Source organism: Chelonoidis abingdonii, chromosome 7 (genome assembly GCF_003597395.2).
Source record: "Chelonoidis abingdonii isolate Lonesome George chromosome 7, CheloAbing_2.0, whole genome shotgun sequence".
Classification (NCBI taxonomy): Eukaryota; Metazoa; Chordata; order Testudines; family Testudinidae; genus Chelonoidis; species Chelonoidis abingdonii.
The window spans coordinates 96,023,402-96,041,933 of NC_133775.1; the positions used below are offsets into that span (position 1 = coordinate 96,023,402).

Here is an 18,532-nt window from a genome sequence, read left to right on the forward strand (position 1 = left end):
TGGCTTCTGAGACATAGAAGACAGTGGGGACCAATAGACAGCTTGCAAACTATTTAAGGGAATACTGCTGAATTCTGATACACTACACCTCCCCATACCCAAATGTATTTACTGTAGTCTCTGTTTTGTAGTAAAATACTTATCACCTTTTCCACTCTATTCTTAATGAAATCTTAGCTCTCTCAGGGTGTGTCTACACTGCAAAGTTGTCGACAAACTTTTGTCTTTCATGGGTACTTAATCCCCCCTGCCAACAAAGCTAACATCGCTTGCGGGGCTGAAAGTATTTTGTTGACAAAAGTGTCGACAAAGTACGGACAAAGAACATTTGCACATGCTGACATTTAGCGACAAGGCTGTGTTGACACAGCCTTGTCAAAAGCTGCGTGGTGTAGACAAGCCCTCAAAGACTGTTTTGAATCTATTGGATTAAGGCTTTGATGTCTTTTTGGTGGGGACATGGATGGACCTAAAGTAGTAGAAAAAATTGTGACTCTATTCCTCCTTGTCCCCGTGTCCCTTTTTGTAACCTTCACAAGTCAGTAGGTGCAATCTTCTAGCTGCAAGAGGTACTGGGGGAGGATATGTTATAATCAACACAAAGGTATGAATGTCAGTTTGTATATCGTCAGACCTGAAGAAGAGCTCTGGGGAGCTCAAAAGCTTGTCTAGCAGCAACAGAAGCTGGTCCAATAAAAGGTATTACCTCACCCACTGGGCGAGTGGATACTGGTTTGAAATGGTATATTTCTCTGCCTGTCCTGATCAGTTATCCCTAGTGTTTTTGCAAATTTTTGTTATTAATGATTTTATTTATACTGCCAAAAGTTTGCTTGGTACTTCACCTATGGATCCTTGTCCTGATGAGGAAACAATCAAAACATAGGAAGAAATCCATTTCCTTCTGGCCAATGGTTGGTGTCATGAAGTTTCCTCTGGCATCCTCAGCCACAGCACGATCAAACTAATACTGCCCATTTGTGCAGTTTAAATGGTATACGGTACAGCTCACTCAGAGATTCTCTGGCATGATTGACGTAGTTAAAATATTTAAAGCACTTTAGAGCTGTTAATGAATTTGATCCTGATTTTCTGATAATTCTTTTGTTCCCCACCAAATCATAGGTTCTTAATACAAACAAGCCTTTAGTGTCCCAGTTAAAACTCCAGATAATATCTCATTGCGTAGAAAATCTTCAAAGAGCACTTTGGAAAGCTCTGAGTAAAATCCTGATGGCAGCCTGTCATTGGATGGCACTAAGTGACTGGGAAGATATTATTTAACACTACAAGGCTTTTTATTGTGGGAATCTGTGTGTCACAGATCTGTAGCAAGCGAATAATTACTATGTTGCAAAGTGTATAAAAAGTATTTTTTCTCATCTAAGAGGAACAGGCTAAAGCCTCAGAATTATTCACAGACCAGCTGCAAGCTGACTGGGATGTGAATAAACTGGAGGAAGGGCCTCCATAGCCCGTGGAAGGCCTGGCTTGTCAGAAGTGGGAAAACTTATCTGGACCTCTCCCTGCAGAGCCTCTAACGTATGTTTGTGAATGAAAGTAGTAATTCTTCTTAGTTGCTGTTACTACCAAAGAACAGAAGCATTACAGAAGATGTGGCTGCTGTGGACTAGTCAAATGGGACTAATGATTTAAGTAAGAGCTGCAGGATCAGGGCCTGATTTCCTTCCTTGTGGGGTACCAATGACACCGTAGCTATTACAGTTTAAATATCTGATTTACTCTTTTATACAGTCTATTTCCATTTTCCAATGCAGTGAAAACAGGCTAGTCAGTTTCACGTCCCGGCTCTTCTGCATTAGCTCAATTCTGCATTGTCTGGTTTGCAGACCTGGCAGGGGGATCAAATAAAATATGGTTTCCACTGGATTTAAAAACGGCCAAGGAAACATTTTTATTTGTCTTTTTGCCTTCTGTAAAAGCTCTGTTGCCTCCTTACTATTTGTCACCTCTATTAGTTGTCACACCTACAATTTAGACTGTAAACTCTTTGGGGTAGGAGTTGTGTATTTCTTCTGTGAAGCACCTAGACACCTTTGGTCACTGTTTGATAATCTGTGTCACTTTCAAGCTGATGGGACACACCTTCATTACTGTTAGAACTGCGTTAATGTGTCATTGAGATAACCTGGTAGTGTGGTGAAAGCAGATGTGTTGAAGACTGTACATTTGAAATCTAACCATCTTAAAAAAGAGATACAAATAGTTTCAGGTACTCCACCAGCCCTGCACTAGTCATGGTACTTTGATAATCAGTTTCCTATATTTTGTTAAAAAGTCTTCCTCTCCTTGGTTGTTTATATGAAAGATCTATCCAAACAACAAGAGGAACTGGCTATACAGGGAAACTGATTCTACACAAAGAGCTGTGAAGAGCACAAAGTTAGCAAACTGGAAAAAATACAGAAAAATATACCTTTTTCTCTGATCTCTGTACTTTATATTAATTTTTGTTGGTACTTCTCCCTCTCTCTGTCTGTCTCTCTCTCACACGCACCCACTAAATATATTTCAGCTGAAGTGTGGTTTGTTTGTTTTTTTTAAACAGGTGGTTGAGTTACCTTTCCAATCAAAGCTGCCGGAAGCTTCCCATAGAAAAATCGAACAAATCAACTGCCCTTGCCATACCGTTAATGCCTTCTAGGTAGCTGCAGCAGTTGGACTATGGTAGGGTAACAGTAATGCAATGTTTCAGAGTGGTAGCCATGTTAGTCTTTATCGGCAATGCAATGGTTGTTTTCTTTCCAGTAGATTCAGCTGACTTCTGCTTTGCCTAAAGTGGCAACGGGGTCTTGGATTTGGATCAAATTATGTCACCATTGAGAAAAATAAGAGAGAAAAACAACATCATCACAACTATACTGGACACATTTTTGCCATTCACTGTATTTTTAACCTCACCACCAGTTTAGAGATTCGATGTTTTAACAGGGGCATTTGCAATGATGCACCTCCTTTCTTGACACATACCACCCTGTAACTAAACATTGCAAAGAGAAGCAAAAGAAGAACTGTTGGGAATTTGGCTTTTCTTCTTCCCTTCCCTGATCATGTTTTAGTTTTTGATTTAGCTTGGCCTCGCTAGAGCCTGCTTTAAAATCAGTCACAGTGATGCTGGCTGTTGCCTAGGAACATCTCTCAAGTCTTTTGGGGGCATTCTAATTCTAATCATAGCTCTCAGGCAGCCTTGTTTATTTCCTTTCCAGACAGTGGTGATTATGGAAAGCATCTTAAACTTCTGGTGTATGTTTTTGGTTAGGCTTGGTTGACCCCCGATCCCCCCCACCATGCACGCATAACCGTAACAGTCGATTTTCTGTGTAAGCAATATGCTTTCCTGCCGCATAGTTTCTGCATCAGAATGACTCTACCTGATAATATCTTAACCTGTGTGACCATGTCGGGGGAGGATTCTCTCTAAGGGATGTGGGTAGGGCGAAAGGGAAGCCAGCTTTGAGAGGCTGGAGTGAATGTGGGCGGAAGCCTCAAGGAGTTCTTTAGCTGTCCAGATGGTGCTTTTGCTAGTCCCTGTCACAGTGTGTTCCTTGTAAGAAGCAAGAGGAAAAGAGAAAGAGCAAACACTAAGACAAAACGTAAACAGCAATTTGAGTAAGGCACAGAAAGGGGGCAGGGAAGAGGAAATGTGTCATTTTTCTTGAAAAATTTTGTGCATTAATTTTGTGCTTATGAAAATGGACCAAGAACAACTGGTCAAGCACAGTGCAGGCAGGTGGTAGGGAGGCTCCAGACTCTCAATACATCCTATGCCTGGAAACAGGGGGCCCCTGCCTGCCAATGCATTTCAGGCTTGAGGCGCCTGTCTAGGGCTTGGTCTACACTACAGAGTTAGGTTGATGTAAGGGTCAACCTACAACGTTGCTCCCGCCGATGTAAGTCACCCACTACACCGACCCTAATAACTCCACCTCCACGAGAGGCGTAGCGCTTAGGTTGACATAGTAAGGGTGACACAGTATCTATGTAGACACTGCGTTACTTACATCGCCTGTTGGCTGTCAGCCCTACTCACAGTTGGAGACCCACTGCCCTTCAGCTGCTGTCGTAGGGTAGACACAGAGTTAGGCTGAAGTAAGCCACATTACTCTGACTTAATTCCATAGTGTAGACAAGGCCCTGACAGGCAGCTCAGGCCTGAAATGCATTGGCAGGCAGAGGGTTCTCAGGTATGGATGTATGCTCGCTAGGCTGGCTTTGGTCCAAGACTACAAATCATCCCAAAATGCGATGGGAAGGTTGACTTACTCCCGCTGTTAAGAGTTGAACCAGTGTCTTCTGGAGTGAGAGCTGAGTATGCTAATGTACTGCAGTACCCAGCTCCATGACATGGTTGGAAATGAAGTGACATGGAAAGAGTTGAGGAGTCCTTGTGGTACCTTAGAAACTAACACATTTATTTGGGCATAAGCTTTTGTGAGCTAGAGCCCACTTCATCAGATGCATGGAGTGGAAAATACAGGAGCAGGTATAAATACATGAAAAGATGGGAGTTGTCTGACCAAGGGTGAGGTCAGTCTAATGAGACAATTCAATTGACAGCAGGATGCCAAGGGAGGAAAAATAACTTTTGAAGTGGTAATGAGAGTGGCCCATTTCAGACAGTAGACAAGATGTGTCTGAAAGAGGTGTGAGATGGGCCACTCTCATTACCACTTCAAAAGTTATTTTTCCTCCCTTGACATCCTGCTGACCTCACACTTGGTCAGACAACTCCCATCCTTTCATGTATTTATACCTGCTCCTGTATTTTCCACTCCATGCATCTGATAAAGTGGGCTCTAGCTCTAGAAAGCTTATGCCCAAATAAATTTGTTAGTCTCTAAGGTGCCACAAGGACTCTTCGTTGTTTTTGCTGATACAGACTAACATGGCTACCACTCTGAAACATGTCACCATGGAAAGAGATGCGAAGTAAGAACTGAAAAATAAGCCAAAGGCCTGAAAGATTACACTAGTGTAATCTCTGACTAGCCTGGCCAATTAGTGGAGGAAAGCAGGGGAATTTCAACACCTGAATACAGTGTGTTTATAGGCCAAGTGAACATGGCTTAGGGAGAACATGAGTTATTTCTGAATGCAGGTCCTAGTTTAGTTGATAAACAATGGGAAATACTTTTGGTATCTAAGCACTTGACCACATTTGAGCCTGAATAGACTCTCTCGAAGTGGATTTTTTTGGTGATGGCTTCTTCCTTGTTGTTTGGTGAGAACAGTCAATACTGATAGATTAAACAGGAATTGATTGCAAGAAAACAAACGATTATGGTCAGCTTTTCTTTCTGCTCAGGGAGAGCATTGTGATAATTTTCATCTGAAAGATAATAAAAACAGATCAACACCCACAGAAAAGAAGGTTCAGTCTTATTTCAAATGTGGTAGCTGCCTCAGCCATTTAAAAATTCCTTTTGTAATTAAAAGTCTTTTTAAAATAAAGAAAATACTTATTTATTCTTCCCAAGGCAGGACTGAAGAGAACTTTGACTTGAGATGAAATTAAACACGTTAATCTTTTGTTTAGGAATCTTGCTGTCACAGAGAGAATGAATTTCAAGTTACTGCTTTTAGAACTTTCCCCTCCCCCATGGGAATATATATTAAAATATGATAGCCTATTAGCTTTATTCTAAATGCATGGCTTCTGTAGTCTGGCTGTGTTACACACTGGAACATCAGGGCAGAGTAGTGTGGGATTGGAACAGGAGCAGGAAAACCTGATCAGATAAATTGACACTTATCTTTACCTCCCTGTGCTGGTAATTTAAAAAAAAAAGAAAAAAAAAGCTGTATTTAAATATGTCACAACAGCAAATGTGTGATTCCACAAAGGAAATGTTAGGATGAAACTGAATAAGCAGTACCCTAACATTTCTGGACATTTGTTTCTCCATTAGGTCTGACTGCATTTAGAGGCAACTTGAAAACGAAAAGAAAAAACAGTTTGTAAATTCAGTGGTCTGCTCAGTTGGTTTTGGTGGTATTATTTGGCTGTGTGGAGACAAGGTGAAAGTTGATTGTAAATCTAAACATATATAGAAAAATTAAACACTTTGCAACAGTTCTATTCCGAATCACATGGACTAAGGATACTGGACGCAATTTCCCTTGTCCATTGATTCTAGTGAAATCAATGTCCCATAGATTTTAAAGCCAGAAGGCACCATTAGATCATCTAGACTGACCTCCTGTGTAACACAGGGCACAGAACTGCACCCCTTTACTCCTGTATTGAGCCAGTAACTAGTCTGCTTATTCCAGGGCTGAGTTCAGCCTTTTTATGCACTTTCCTAACTAGTAACAGTGGTTCTGGATTTTCAGTTGACAATTTTCTTTTTCCCTTTTCCGTGTGCAGTGGCAGGCAGTGTCTGTGCTAAGTCTCTGTGCCCTTGTTATGCATTCCATTGATTGCCCTTGGCAGGCAGAGAGTTAAACTTTGCAAGGTGAATAGAACTGCAAGCATATTTGTCAATTTCTGGGACCAATAGGCTTAAGCTACAAGGAAAGATAATAATCCTGTAGAGTCCCTGGGCCAAATTCAGTCCCTGTATAAACAAATGCTAGCTTATTGAAGCCTGGAGCTGATTGGTTATGCCATCAGATGTTTGGCCTGTGTCTTCTGCTGGGCTGATTACTTCCTTGCTTGTGTGTATTTACTCAGAGCCCCAGGAACAGTAGCATAAAATCCTGGGAGCTGGAGCAGACTGGAGGCTCCATGCCTTTCTGTCTGTGATTTATTAAGAGAGACATTTTATTACTCTGAGTTATTTCCTCCAGTGTCAATCCTATTTATTTATTTCTAAACAAAGCTTCCAGTAGAAGTGACCAGCTTCTTCTTCCACTTGGGGAGGAAGGCGACAGATGGGATTGTAAGGTGTATGTGTGGGGGGAGGGTGGGAGAGATAGGAACAGCTGAAGAAGAAGAGGAACTGGTATGGTCACAGATGGTGAGGTGAGAGGGTTCATTTGCCTCCCCTTGTAAGATGTACCCCTGGAAGTATGATTGAACAAAGCTGCTAAGGCAAAGCCAAAGGAAAAAGATCAAGGGCTCTGAAGGAGCCCTAGACTAGCTCTGACATCATTCAGTGCAGGAACTTCTCAGAACATAAAAGGGGGAGGGAAGTGATCGATAAAACATGGGAAGATTTTTTTTTTTCCTGCTTTATTCTCCACAAGCTGGATGCAGCTGAATCTTGCCCTGACTTTTTCTTCCAGAGTGGCTCAGCACTTTAGTGTGCTGTCTCTTTAAGATAATTCCCTGTTAAGATTAGATTTTTTTCTACTGATGCTTGGCTATAATTACCAGTATGTCCGGAATGTGGATATCAAAACATAATAAACCTCTGTGCGGGTAGTGGTAGGATTCCCTCAGTGACTCGGAAACACGCGCTGCCTTGAGTACGATGGTAACGTTTCTTGTGATTTTATCCCTTGGCCCTTGCGCTATTGACTCTCTTAACGTGTTCTCGCTAAATTGACTCTGTTTGCTTTAACAGAATGAAGAGAAGCGGAATCTTTCCCTGGGGGGCCATGTTGGATTTGATAGTCTCCCAGATCAGCTTGTCAGCAAATCTGTAACACAAGGATTCAGCTTCAACATCCTCTGTGTGGGTAAGCAGAGTTTACCACAGACTAGGGAAATTCTTAGTAATAGTAATACAATAAATAATCATCTAGTAGCGCATGAGATCCATGGATGTCAGAGCATGTCACAAAGACAGATAAGTACCGTTGCTGGAATTTTACATGGAAAATGCAGAGAAGTTAAGGCCAAAATTTGTTCAGTTCCCTGCTCTGTCACAAACTCTCTGTGTGACCTTGGGCAAACCACATAGGCCTAAATTTTCAAAAGTGCTAGCTTATTTTGTAGGCCCAACTTTCGACGCCTCTGGTCTGCCTTTCATAAGCTCTGAGCACCCTCAGCTGTGTTCAATATCAGTTGGAGTTGTGGGTGTTCTGCCAATGGCCTATCATGCACTAGGCACTCAAAATTAGTGGGCACTTTTGGAAAGTTTTGTCCTTAAATGACTTTGCGAAAGTGTAACAATGAGTCTGTATTAGATTTGGGAATAATGTAAAGTGTAAACCACTGATAAGTGTGTGTTACAGGTTCCCCTCAGAATAGATCTCCAGAGTTAAAGTTCTCTAGCTGGAGCTGAAATGGACTCTCATCCTCTGTAGTTGTAATTGTAGCAGCTCTGGAGATCCCTAATTCAGTCCCGAGTGTGTTGGCCAAGGTGCCAGCCATTGCAATAGCACTCAGAAGTCCAGACTGCCATTAACATAATGTCATGTTTTATTGTTTTATGAGGGAAACCGTGTTCCTCTTTGTAAAGATAGTTGAAGGGTTTTTTTCTGTTGAAATATTCTATATATAGAGAGCTGGGCAGGGATTATTATTATTTATTTATAATTAGTAATAATAATTTTATTTCTGTTAAACTTTTTTGGTCAATAAATGCCAGTTCATCTAACCTGCAACTTTTTGTGGGAAAGGTTTTGATGAATTTTTCAACTCAAAACACTTTTTTTTCAAAAGTTCCAAAAATGTCAACTTTTTTTTCAAATGAAAAATTCCAGTTTTCCGGTTCAAAACAACTTTTTGTTTTGAAATTTAAGCTAATTAGATTTTTAAAAGTGGTTGAAATTGAAATGAAATATTTTTTTAAAAAATCAAAACAAAATGGTTCAATTGGCCAAAACTGGGGTTTTGTTTTTGGGAATTTTTTTTGGATTGTTGGTCTACAAAAGTTTTTGATACTTTGACCTTTCAACCAAATTTGGGACAGGAAGATCTTTCAAATTCTCAAAAATGTTCAAAAGATGAAAAAAAAACATTTCCTGCCCATCGGTTGTTTTACTGCAGTCAGATCATGATGGGAGGACAAACAGAATTAGCTTCTGTACTTGAGCTGCTGTGGGATATATGTAGGGCCGTACCAAATTCGTGGCCATGAAAAAGGTGTCATGGACTGTGAAATCTGGTCTTTTACCCTATACCATACAGATTTCACAGGAGGGAGACTGGTGGTTTTCAAACTTGGGGTCCTGACCCAAAAAAGGGTGAGGAGTCACAAGATTATTTTAGGGGTGTCATGGTATTGCCACCCTTATTTCTGTGCTGCCTTCAGAGCTGGGCAGCTGGTGGTTGTTGGCAAGGCACTCAACTCTGAAGGCAGCGCTCCACCAGCAGCAGCACAGAAGTGCAGGTGGCAATACCATACCATGCCAGCCTTGCTTCTGCCTTCAGAGCTGTGCTCCCAGCCAACAGCCACCACTCTCCAGCTGCCCAGCTCTGAAGGCAGTGCCTCTGCTAGCAGCAGCACAAAAATAAGGGTAGCAATACCGCACCCCCTACAATAACTTATGACCCCCCACAACTCCTTTTTGTGTCAGGACCCCTACAATTACAACACCATGAAATTTCACATTTAAATATCTGAAATAATAACATTTATGATGTTTTTAAATCCTATGACCGTGAAATTGAACAAAATGGACCGTGAATTTGGTAGGGCTTTAGACATATGGATTGAGGATGGGGAAATGAAGTGGCTGATGATAGGCTTAAGAATCACTATCACTACAGCTAGAAATAGTAATGCTTTATTGCTGAGCTGGGTCCAGATTGGAACTTCGGCAGAATTTGGGGGTGGGTGAATCCAGGATTTTGAATTGGGTCCATTTATATCCGCAGAGAAAGATGGAATTTCCTGTTTGCCTTCAGCGTAAAACATTTATTTCTAAGCATGCTGGCTGGTTGCTAGAGAACAGATCTTACAATAATCTCATAATAATTTTGCTTTTTCCCTTTCAATTTGTGCATGATTCTAGTAGCTGATCCCACACAGATTGCTTGAAGCCAGTCCTTTCTGGGGATGGCTGGGGATGTTGGCTTGCAGATGATTTTTGTTTGTTTGTTTGCTTGGCATGCTTTTGTTTTAGGTTTAAAGTACAGCAACCCGCAATAACAGTTGAAATGCTTTTGGGGGCAGAGAATTCTTCCCAGCACTGGCTCTGGAGCAGTGATCAAGGCAGGGGAAGTGATATTTTCAATATCTGAAATGTGTTCCAAGATCTCTTCCTGCCCAGACTAGATACAGCTTTACATAGAGTGGGCAGTGGAATACTTCCCTTATTCCGATCCTCATCTCTTTAGGAACTCCCTACCTACACCTTTTTTTTTTTTTTTCTTTTCATATCCAAACCCCAAGTAAGCAGCTTTGCTTGTACCCAGAGCTTAAAGTTAAGCAAGGATGTTACTCTGGGCTTTGTAACGTCATTCTTCAAAAGCAGTGTGTCAGCAGCAGAAGACCGTGCATTTGTAATCGCCACATTTATTTTTTGAGGGGGGAAGAGGTCAGAGTAGATGATTCAGTGGCCCCTTCTGGCCTTTAAATCTATGAAACAGTGGGAGAGATCATCAGATTTCCTATAGTTCCCTGGAAAAGGGAGAAGAACCCAGTTACAGCTGTTGACTGCCATTACAAATTCTTCCTCCCAGTCCTGACCCAACCTGGACAGGAGAATGCTGGGAGAAAGTCAGTGCTTCCTGACAGACTTTGAATAGGTCAGCCCTGAGCTTTCCAAATGACTTCCCTGCCACATGGGCTTGGATCATCAGCTGTTTTTTGTCTCCTTTCCATGGCATTTAGCCATTGTTGTGGGATCCAGTATTTGGCTCTCCACCATTCTATCTACAGTACAAATATTCCACGCAATATTTGTTCTCCAAGGTGGGAGCAGAAGGGTTCCAAAACCTGCTATGTCTAAAATAAAAACCTAGTATTAGGCTTCGGTACCTGTGTAGTCTAGCAGCTTGCCAGTTATCCCATTGTCCCATAAACATGTTGGTTCAGCTCAGCAGATTGGTGCACCTTAGACTCTCTTTATCGGTTCCAAAAGATGATGGCGAGGAAGGGGCATGCCTAGGAAAGTTAAAATGATGGCCCGTCAATGCCGAAAATGTAGCAGTATGGTTTATCCTTTCTATCTTTTACAGTTTGTCTTGGTGTCTGGGCTGTTCATGTGATCATTATTCACCGGGGGAAGCTGATCTGGGAGAGACCCTCAACCTACCTTTATTAATTTTCTTAGTTTTGTAGTCTTCTTCCCACTGAGCCTGTCTCTGGTGTCCCCATTTGACTCCACATTCCATCCTTCTGCTTGTCTAAATTATTCAACTTAATAAAGATTTCTTCTAGCCCTTCCCGCACAGATCATACATTAGGAGAGGGGGATGATGCTAAACCAACGGATCCCTGCTGCCTTGCTCCTGGGTAATGCTCTGCCAAGACTGTACAGCAGTATGGCACTTGGTATGTGGCCTGCAAGACCAAAATATGTGAGACTGGTTTAACTACCTCAAACAAACGTCTGTTAGTCTCGCTTTACCTTTGCCACAGACCATGCTGATGTGAATTGGAGCATGTGACTAAGGGCAATAACGCAATGTTGGGGGGAGGGGAAAATGACTAAGTAAGCTCTGTACATCAGGAGATCTATAGGAGGAACCCATCTCTTCAGCTTAAGCGTTCTACCCTTTCTGGATTCTATCACCAGATCTCCCCAGCCAGCTGAGGCTTTTGTTAACTATATTTCAAAACATTCCAGCCCCTCTTTGCCTTTGAGCAACTCTTCTCTCCTTCAGAAGTTTGCCTGGGTGGCTTCAGTTCGGCACCTAAGGCAACTTTTCTTATGCTTATCTCGTTGTGATTCCAGCCTGGCTGGTTCTACTTGAAGTGTGGCCTCGCAACCACTCTTGTGCCATGCAGCACCATTTCCTGGTCTCTGTAACGTGCAGCCTGGGAATATTTTGGAAGATTTATTTATACCAAGCCAGATCTAAGGAGTGTTTTAAGCCTTTTGAATGGGATTTGCACTGGGATCTCAATAAATAAAACACCCAAGCAGTGTTTCTGTATTTCCTTCTTTCAATACTGCATGCATTTGCCTGCTCATCAGCACGTACTGATACCCTGTGCGTCAGAATGGGGTGTTTTCCAGCACGTCGTGCTCACACCCACGCTTTTGTTCATCACACCCCTGATGAAGAACTCATGGTGCCTCTAATCTTCACCTCCAAGATGGCTCAATGGGGCACAGCAGCTGCTAGGAGAGCAGAGCAGGCAGAGGGGCCATGAGGAGCAGCTGTCTGATATGCATTCTGGCTGGGCAAGGGCAGACCTTCAGCCGCTAGGCCAGCTGTGCACAACAGAGGAACAGATGTGTTGGCTGACAGGTTAAGCTGACTTAGCAGGTCCACTTCTGTGAAGAGAAGGGGGCTGAGGGTTTCTGTGCAGTGGGAGCCCTACAGACCTTTGACCCTTATTAATGGCACATTGGGGATGAAAGGATTAAGAGTATAGTTGAGGAACAAGCAGTTTTAAAGCCTCTGGGCATTTGTTAGGTTGATCTGGCTTTGATTGGAGACTTAAAGAAAGGGTTTGTAGAGTGGTTGTATAGTAAGATTTATTATTACTTAGCTAGCAGCATTTACTAATGTAAAATGACCAGAAACCATCTCTAGTACTAACAGGCCTGGTTTTCATACTTAGGGTATGTCTGCACTTGAGTTTCAGGCGTAAATTTCAGCTCTGGTAGCCATACACACACTAGCTTTGATCGAGCTAGTTTGCTAAAAATAGAACTGTAGCTGCTGAGGGAGGAGGGGCTAGTGGCCTAAGTGAGTACCTAGGGTCCCAGACAGAGTTGTCCTTGGGGCGTCTGGCCTGTCCTGCCACTTGTGCAGGCTACACTTCTATTTTTAGCATGTTAGCTGGATGAAAGCTAGCATGTGTATGTCTACCTGAGTTGGAAATTATACCTCCATTGAATGAGGATACACCTATAGAAGCCTGAGCTCCAGGGCTCCTTCTGTGCACACAGTCACTGCATACACATGTAGGTCGGGGAATTAGGCATGCACTTGGCAAGACAGTCGCTTAGCTCATTGTGTGCGCTCACAAACTCTCCATTTCCACAGGCACGCTCAGGAAGTGCCCATTGACAAACAGGCAGTACAGGACTAAATAAAAGCAACTGAGGTTGCTCTGACCACCCCAGATTCTCAATCCTGACCTCTTCATCCCACATTCTGGGCCAGATTCACCACTTGGGACTCACATGCTGTTACTCTAACAAGGGATTTTGCCCTGTCTGTTAAAAAAAATTTACATATTCCGTTGTTTCATAAGTGGCCAAAATCTGAAATCCTGGATGGGTGGAAATAGTCTTTTGTCTCACAGAGGGGACACGCCTGCCCCGCTTGTGCAAATCCCCAAAGAGGGACAAGTGACAAGGCCAAACAAAGGAAGCCGAAAGCCAAATACATCAGTCACTGCTAAAACACGCACGAAAAACCTCACTGTGAGAAAAAGAGAATCCGAAGACATAAACAGACATTTCATGTAGTTCTGCCACAGATCCATGGAACGTAGATCACACTGCACTGACTTGCATTGTTAACTGTTTTAAGTACCTGGAGCTATTGCTTTGTGAGTACATCCTAAAAGGTATGCAAAAATTAAGCCAAGTACACTGTAACTTGTGAACAAAAGCATTTGAGCTGAAGAATCAATCAGAACTGAATGTCCTGTAAGTTGTGTTATGTTCTCCCTAACTTTCATCATTTTGGGCTCTAAATCTAGGTTGGAGGCAGCGGAGGGTTCTGGTTACGTTTGGTTTGATTTAGTTTGCATGTGCTTTGAGATCTTTGGATGAACAGTGATGCAGAAGCAATGTGCTAAATAAGGTTAAGAATCGGAGGCCTTTGGGAATAGGGCAGTAGGAACATCACAATGATTATACCTCTCTGAACTTGGGGGAGTTGCAGTAACCTCTCACAGTTTAATTTTTGTTCTGCTCTATAATTAATTTACTCTGAAGTCCCTTTACGAATTCCACTCTGCAATGAACTGGTGACCCTTCCTTCCTAGGTGAAACAGGCATCGGGAAATCCACACTAATGAACACACTTTTCAATACCACTTTTGAGACGGAGGAGGCCAGTCACTACGAGAATGCAGTTCGCTTACGACCGCGTACCTATGACCTGCAGGAGAGCAACGTGCACCTGAAACTGACAATCGTGGATGCAGTGGGGTTTGGAGACCAGATAAATAAAGATGAAAGGCAGGTCACATGCCATCTAGTCGCCATTTCTGCACCAGCCTCTAGTGTTCTAACATGTAGCTATATGTGATTCTCCCTGCAATGTTACAGACAGAGCCTCTGTTCCTGGGCACCCAATTTTCCCATTTGGATTATGAGGAGTCTTGATTATGGCCACATTAGACTGAAGAGGGCAGGGATGAGCTGCTGTAATAAGTATGGGAGAATGCTAGAGGGAGTTTGGCTAAGGAGAGAGGGTGAGGCTACTGAGGCACTGCAAACTGTAACGTGTTGTAAGTTGTCTTAAAGAATCCAGTGTAATCCTGCTGACTTGTTTGCTTAATTCAGTGAAAGACACACCAACAGACACACATGGCTCTCTTAGGATATCTTCTGAGGAACAATTCTTTCCTCCAGGCTTGTTGAAGAAGCCGTAAACCGCTTCTTTCACAGCGTTGGGCCAGATTCTGCCACCCGTACTCAGGCTGAGTAGTCTTCTACTCTATGAGGAGTCCCGTTGTGTGCAGAATCTCTCCTTTTATTAGTGATGGTGAGGGGTTTGTTGTGTTATCACTCCATCATCCAAAACGTATTACCCAGGGGAGCTCACTCACATCATGAGTCAGAAAAATGCTATTAGTGGGGAACCTACAGAACTGTGTCTTAAATCAAAGATCTAGTTAACTCACTCAAAAACTCACTGAGCCAAATTCTGAGGGATGCTGACCATCTGCAGCTCCTTTTGAAGTCAATAGGAATTGCAGATGCTCAGCACATCTCAGGTTTTGTCCCATTGTCTTTAGCAGGGAATAATAGTTTCTTCCCTTTCAGATGGCTTCGTTGGCTAACCTGTAAACTCTTACAAATCTAGTTAAAAAACCAAACCAACTGTGAAATAGTTGGAATTGTCCATGATGACAATGATCAGTTTGTGATATTGGTTGCTCCCACCCACTCCCATTTAACTGCTCGTGCATCTTGTTTGGATCAAGTGACCTTTGCAGGAGGTCAGACAAGATGATTATGATGGTCCCTTCTTGCCTTAAAGTCTATGAGTCTCAGTCCCTGTAAGACATCTTGCAATAATTTCAATTGGCCTCCTTTCAAAGTAGTTATAATCTGCCATGGCTATCCAGTGGTAAAGGCTCTTCAGGATTATTTTTATTGCTGTGCTACTATATTGAGATACTTTACACCTGAAATCTGGTCAAAGCTTGATGTATGGAAGTTGTCTGCTTTCCATATTTCAGTTCCACCAGCATTAATCCCTTTTATGCTGCAATACGCCTTTTGATTAGAAGTTGCGTGTGTGAACGTAACATTCTGCATGTTGCCAGTGGAGGGCTAAAAAATGTTATGCCTCTTTGTAAATGGTTTTTAAATAATAGGCCTGAGAAAATGCATGATAGCTTTAAACTGTCAACTTCATTTAAACTTCAGCATTCTGGTTGCTAATGGTATCTGTTTTTAGTTACAGGCCAGTAGTTGATTACATTGACACACAGTTTGAAAACTACTTGCAAGAAGAGCTGAAAATCCGTCGTTCTCTCTTTAATTATCATGACACAAGAATCCATGTCTGCCTTTACTTCATCACTCCAACTGGGCACTCACTCAAATCCTTAGATCTGGTAACGATGAAAAAGCTGGATAGCAAGGTAAGGCATTTAAGGCAAGCATCCACTCTTCAAAAGTAATGTATGCTTTCAGTTTGATGTAGGGCAATATTAATGCATAGCATCTTCCATATATGGGTCTCAAACCACTTCACAGACATCAACTGATGAATTCTTGTAACAGCTCTGTGAGCTAGGCTGGTTAAAGCACAGATCTGCCTGATCAGTGACTTCATATAGATGGTTTCATGGGGTTCTGTGTTAATTTCTTCTCGGTGGCGTCCATATAAAATTTGCTCCTTTTGCAAGAAAAACTAGGCATTTGTTTGTTTCTCTCAAGTTTTTCTGCAGCACCCGTCATTGTAATAACTTGCTTGAGATCTGAAAGTCAAGCTGGGGTGTTTCTGGCTCATCATCTCTTGTGAAAACAAGGGAGTCTCCAGCTGAAACTTAGTTAACTATTGTTTTTGGGGGAAGGAGGGAGAGAGGAGGTTTGCTGACATGCAAGCCAGGATAGGCTCCAGTTCGCTGTCCCACAGCTGTGTTGTAAGAACTGCAGAGCTACCTGTATTGTCCTATCAGTAGTGATAACGGGCAAAAAGCAGTAAAAATGGAGACTTCTTGCTAAAGATAACAGATTTTGCCCTTGGATATACAGATGAAACAATTGTCGATGAAAAATGTTTTTACATATGGACTTGACTTACCACAGCTGCACTTTAGAATTGTTGTCCTTATATTTACATTGGAAAAATAAGTCAAAGAGGATAAGTGACTTGCTCTAGATCAAACAACAAATCAGAGGCAGGAACAGAACCTACGTGTCTCAATGGTCTAACTCCTGTATCATGTTGCCTTCTCAAAGCATGGCCAGGGCAATAACCTAGCAAGATCATAGAAATTCTAAAAAGGAGGTCTGTTTATAGTCTAGCTAGTGGTTACATCTATTTTTTGTTACATAGGTCCTCAAGCAGTCACTCCCTTAGGTGGCAACTGGTCATGTGATTTGTTACATGACATTCATGCAGCTTAAAGTAGGCTTTTTGACACACTTTCTACTTGGTCAGCATGCTGTGAGGGAATTGGAGGCAAGCTCGAAAGGTCATTGATGTCTTATTCATCTTGCTTTTTTAATAAAAGTGATTTCGTTGTCTTGAAGAATATTTAACACTTAGGTTGCCAGTCATTTTTCTCCATCACTAGCTAAATGTCTATAGCTACCTGTATACGATGTAGTTGTAGTGTCGGTCCCAGGATATTAGAGTGACAAGGTGGGTGAGGTAATATCTTTTATTGGACCTTCAGAACACAACTGACTTCCTCCATAAACTCTGCTATATTAACAACCTCCCTCAGAACACCATCCTCGCCACCATGGATGTCACTTTGCTAAACACTAACATCCCTCACATAGCTGCTTGCCTCAAATATCTACAAGACAATAGACAACCCTCAGAGATCCACCCCAAACACATCCTCAAACTCATCCATTTCATCCTCATCCATAATAGCAACAAATGCTTTATCTTAATCATGGCAACAACCGTGGGTACTAGGATGCCAACCTCCTCATGGGCCACCTTGAAGAAGAATTTCTGGACAAATATTTCACAAAACCAGTGATATACCTGAGATCCATTGATGATGTTTTCGTCATCTGGACAGTATCAGAGGGGTAGCCGTGTTAGTCTGGATCTGTAAAAGCAGCAGAGAATCCTGTGGCACCTTATTGACTAACAGATGTTTTGGAGCATGAGCTTTCGTGGACCAGACTTCAAAGAGAAACTGCTGAGCTTCAGTTCATCTGCAAATTTGACACCATTAGCTCAGGACTGAACAAAGACTGTGAATGGCTTGCCAACTACATAACCAGTTTCTCCTCTCTTGGTTTTCACACCTCTTCTGCTAGAATAGGGCCTCATCCTCCCTGATTGAACTAACCTCGTTATCTCTAGCTTGCTTGCTAGCATATATATACCTGCCCCTGGAAATTTCCACTACATGCATCTGACGAAGTGGGCATTCACCCACGAAAGCTCATGCTCCAAAACGTTTGTTAGTCTATAAGGTGCCACAGGATTCTCTGTCATCTGGACAGACGACTTAAACACTCTCATTGATTTCCACCAGAACTTCAACAACTTCCACCCCTCCATTAAACTCTCTCTGGAACACTCCCACACAATCATCAACTTCCTGGACACTGTAGTCAGCTCTAATAATGGAACCCAACAGACAGCCGTATACAAGAAACCCACAGATCACTGCACGTACCTTCATAGATCCAGTAACCACCCTAAACACACCAAGAAATCTGTTATTTACAGCCAAACACTCGGATACCACAGAATATAAACCAAGGAGAAAGTCCGGAATATACACCTTCATACATGAAACTGCTTTCACCAAAGAGGGACACTTCACCAGAGAAGTAGTTCGCATCCTGAAATGGGCCACCCAAATACAGTGAGACAACTTACTTCAGTATAGAAATAACCCCTCCTCTGACAGCATACCACACCCCTGTCACCCCACAGTGGAATCTACATGGGGTATCATCAAACTACAACCCATACTTGCTGGGGACTTTGTCCTGAAAGAAATCTTTCCTGAACCCTCACTTCTGGTCTTCAGATACCTCTCCCCAACCTTTCCAAAGCATCATCAGAAGCAAGCTCCCCACAGACCAACTCACCAACTCAAAGCAGCACCAGACCATGCCAGAACAACAGATACAAACCCTGCAAACATATCTCTACTGCTATAATGAT

The 18,532-nt window shown here is 42.4% G+C and overlaps 1 protein-coding gene across 2 annotated transcripts in view; it reads left to right on the plus strand.

Annotated features, from left to right (window-relative positions):
• The window catches only part of SEPTIN8 (septin 8), a 68,287-nt gene that overhangs the window by 22,170 nt on the left and 27,585 nt on the right, over positions 1-18,532 (plus strand). For both annotated transcript variants that reach the window (XM_032769205.2, XM_032769206.1), the window contains exons 2-4: positions 7,530-7,644; positions 13,971-14,166; positions 15,617-15,803. In XM_032769205.2, the coding sequence (XP_032625096.1) occupies positions 7,530-7,644; positions 13,971-14,166; positions 15,617-15,803 (498 nt within the window). The remainder of the gene's footprint in view (positions 1-7,529; positions 7,645-13,970; positions 14,167-15,616; positions 15,804-18,532) is intronic.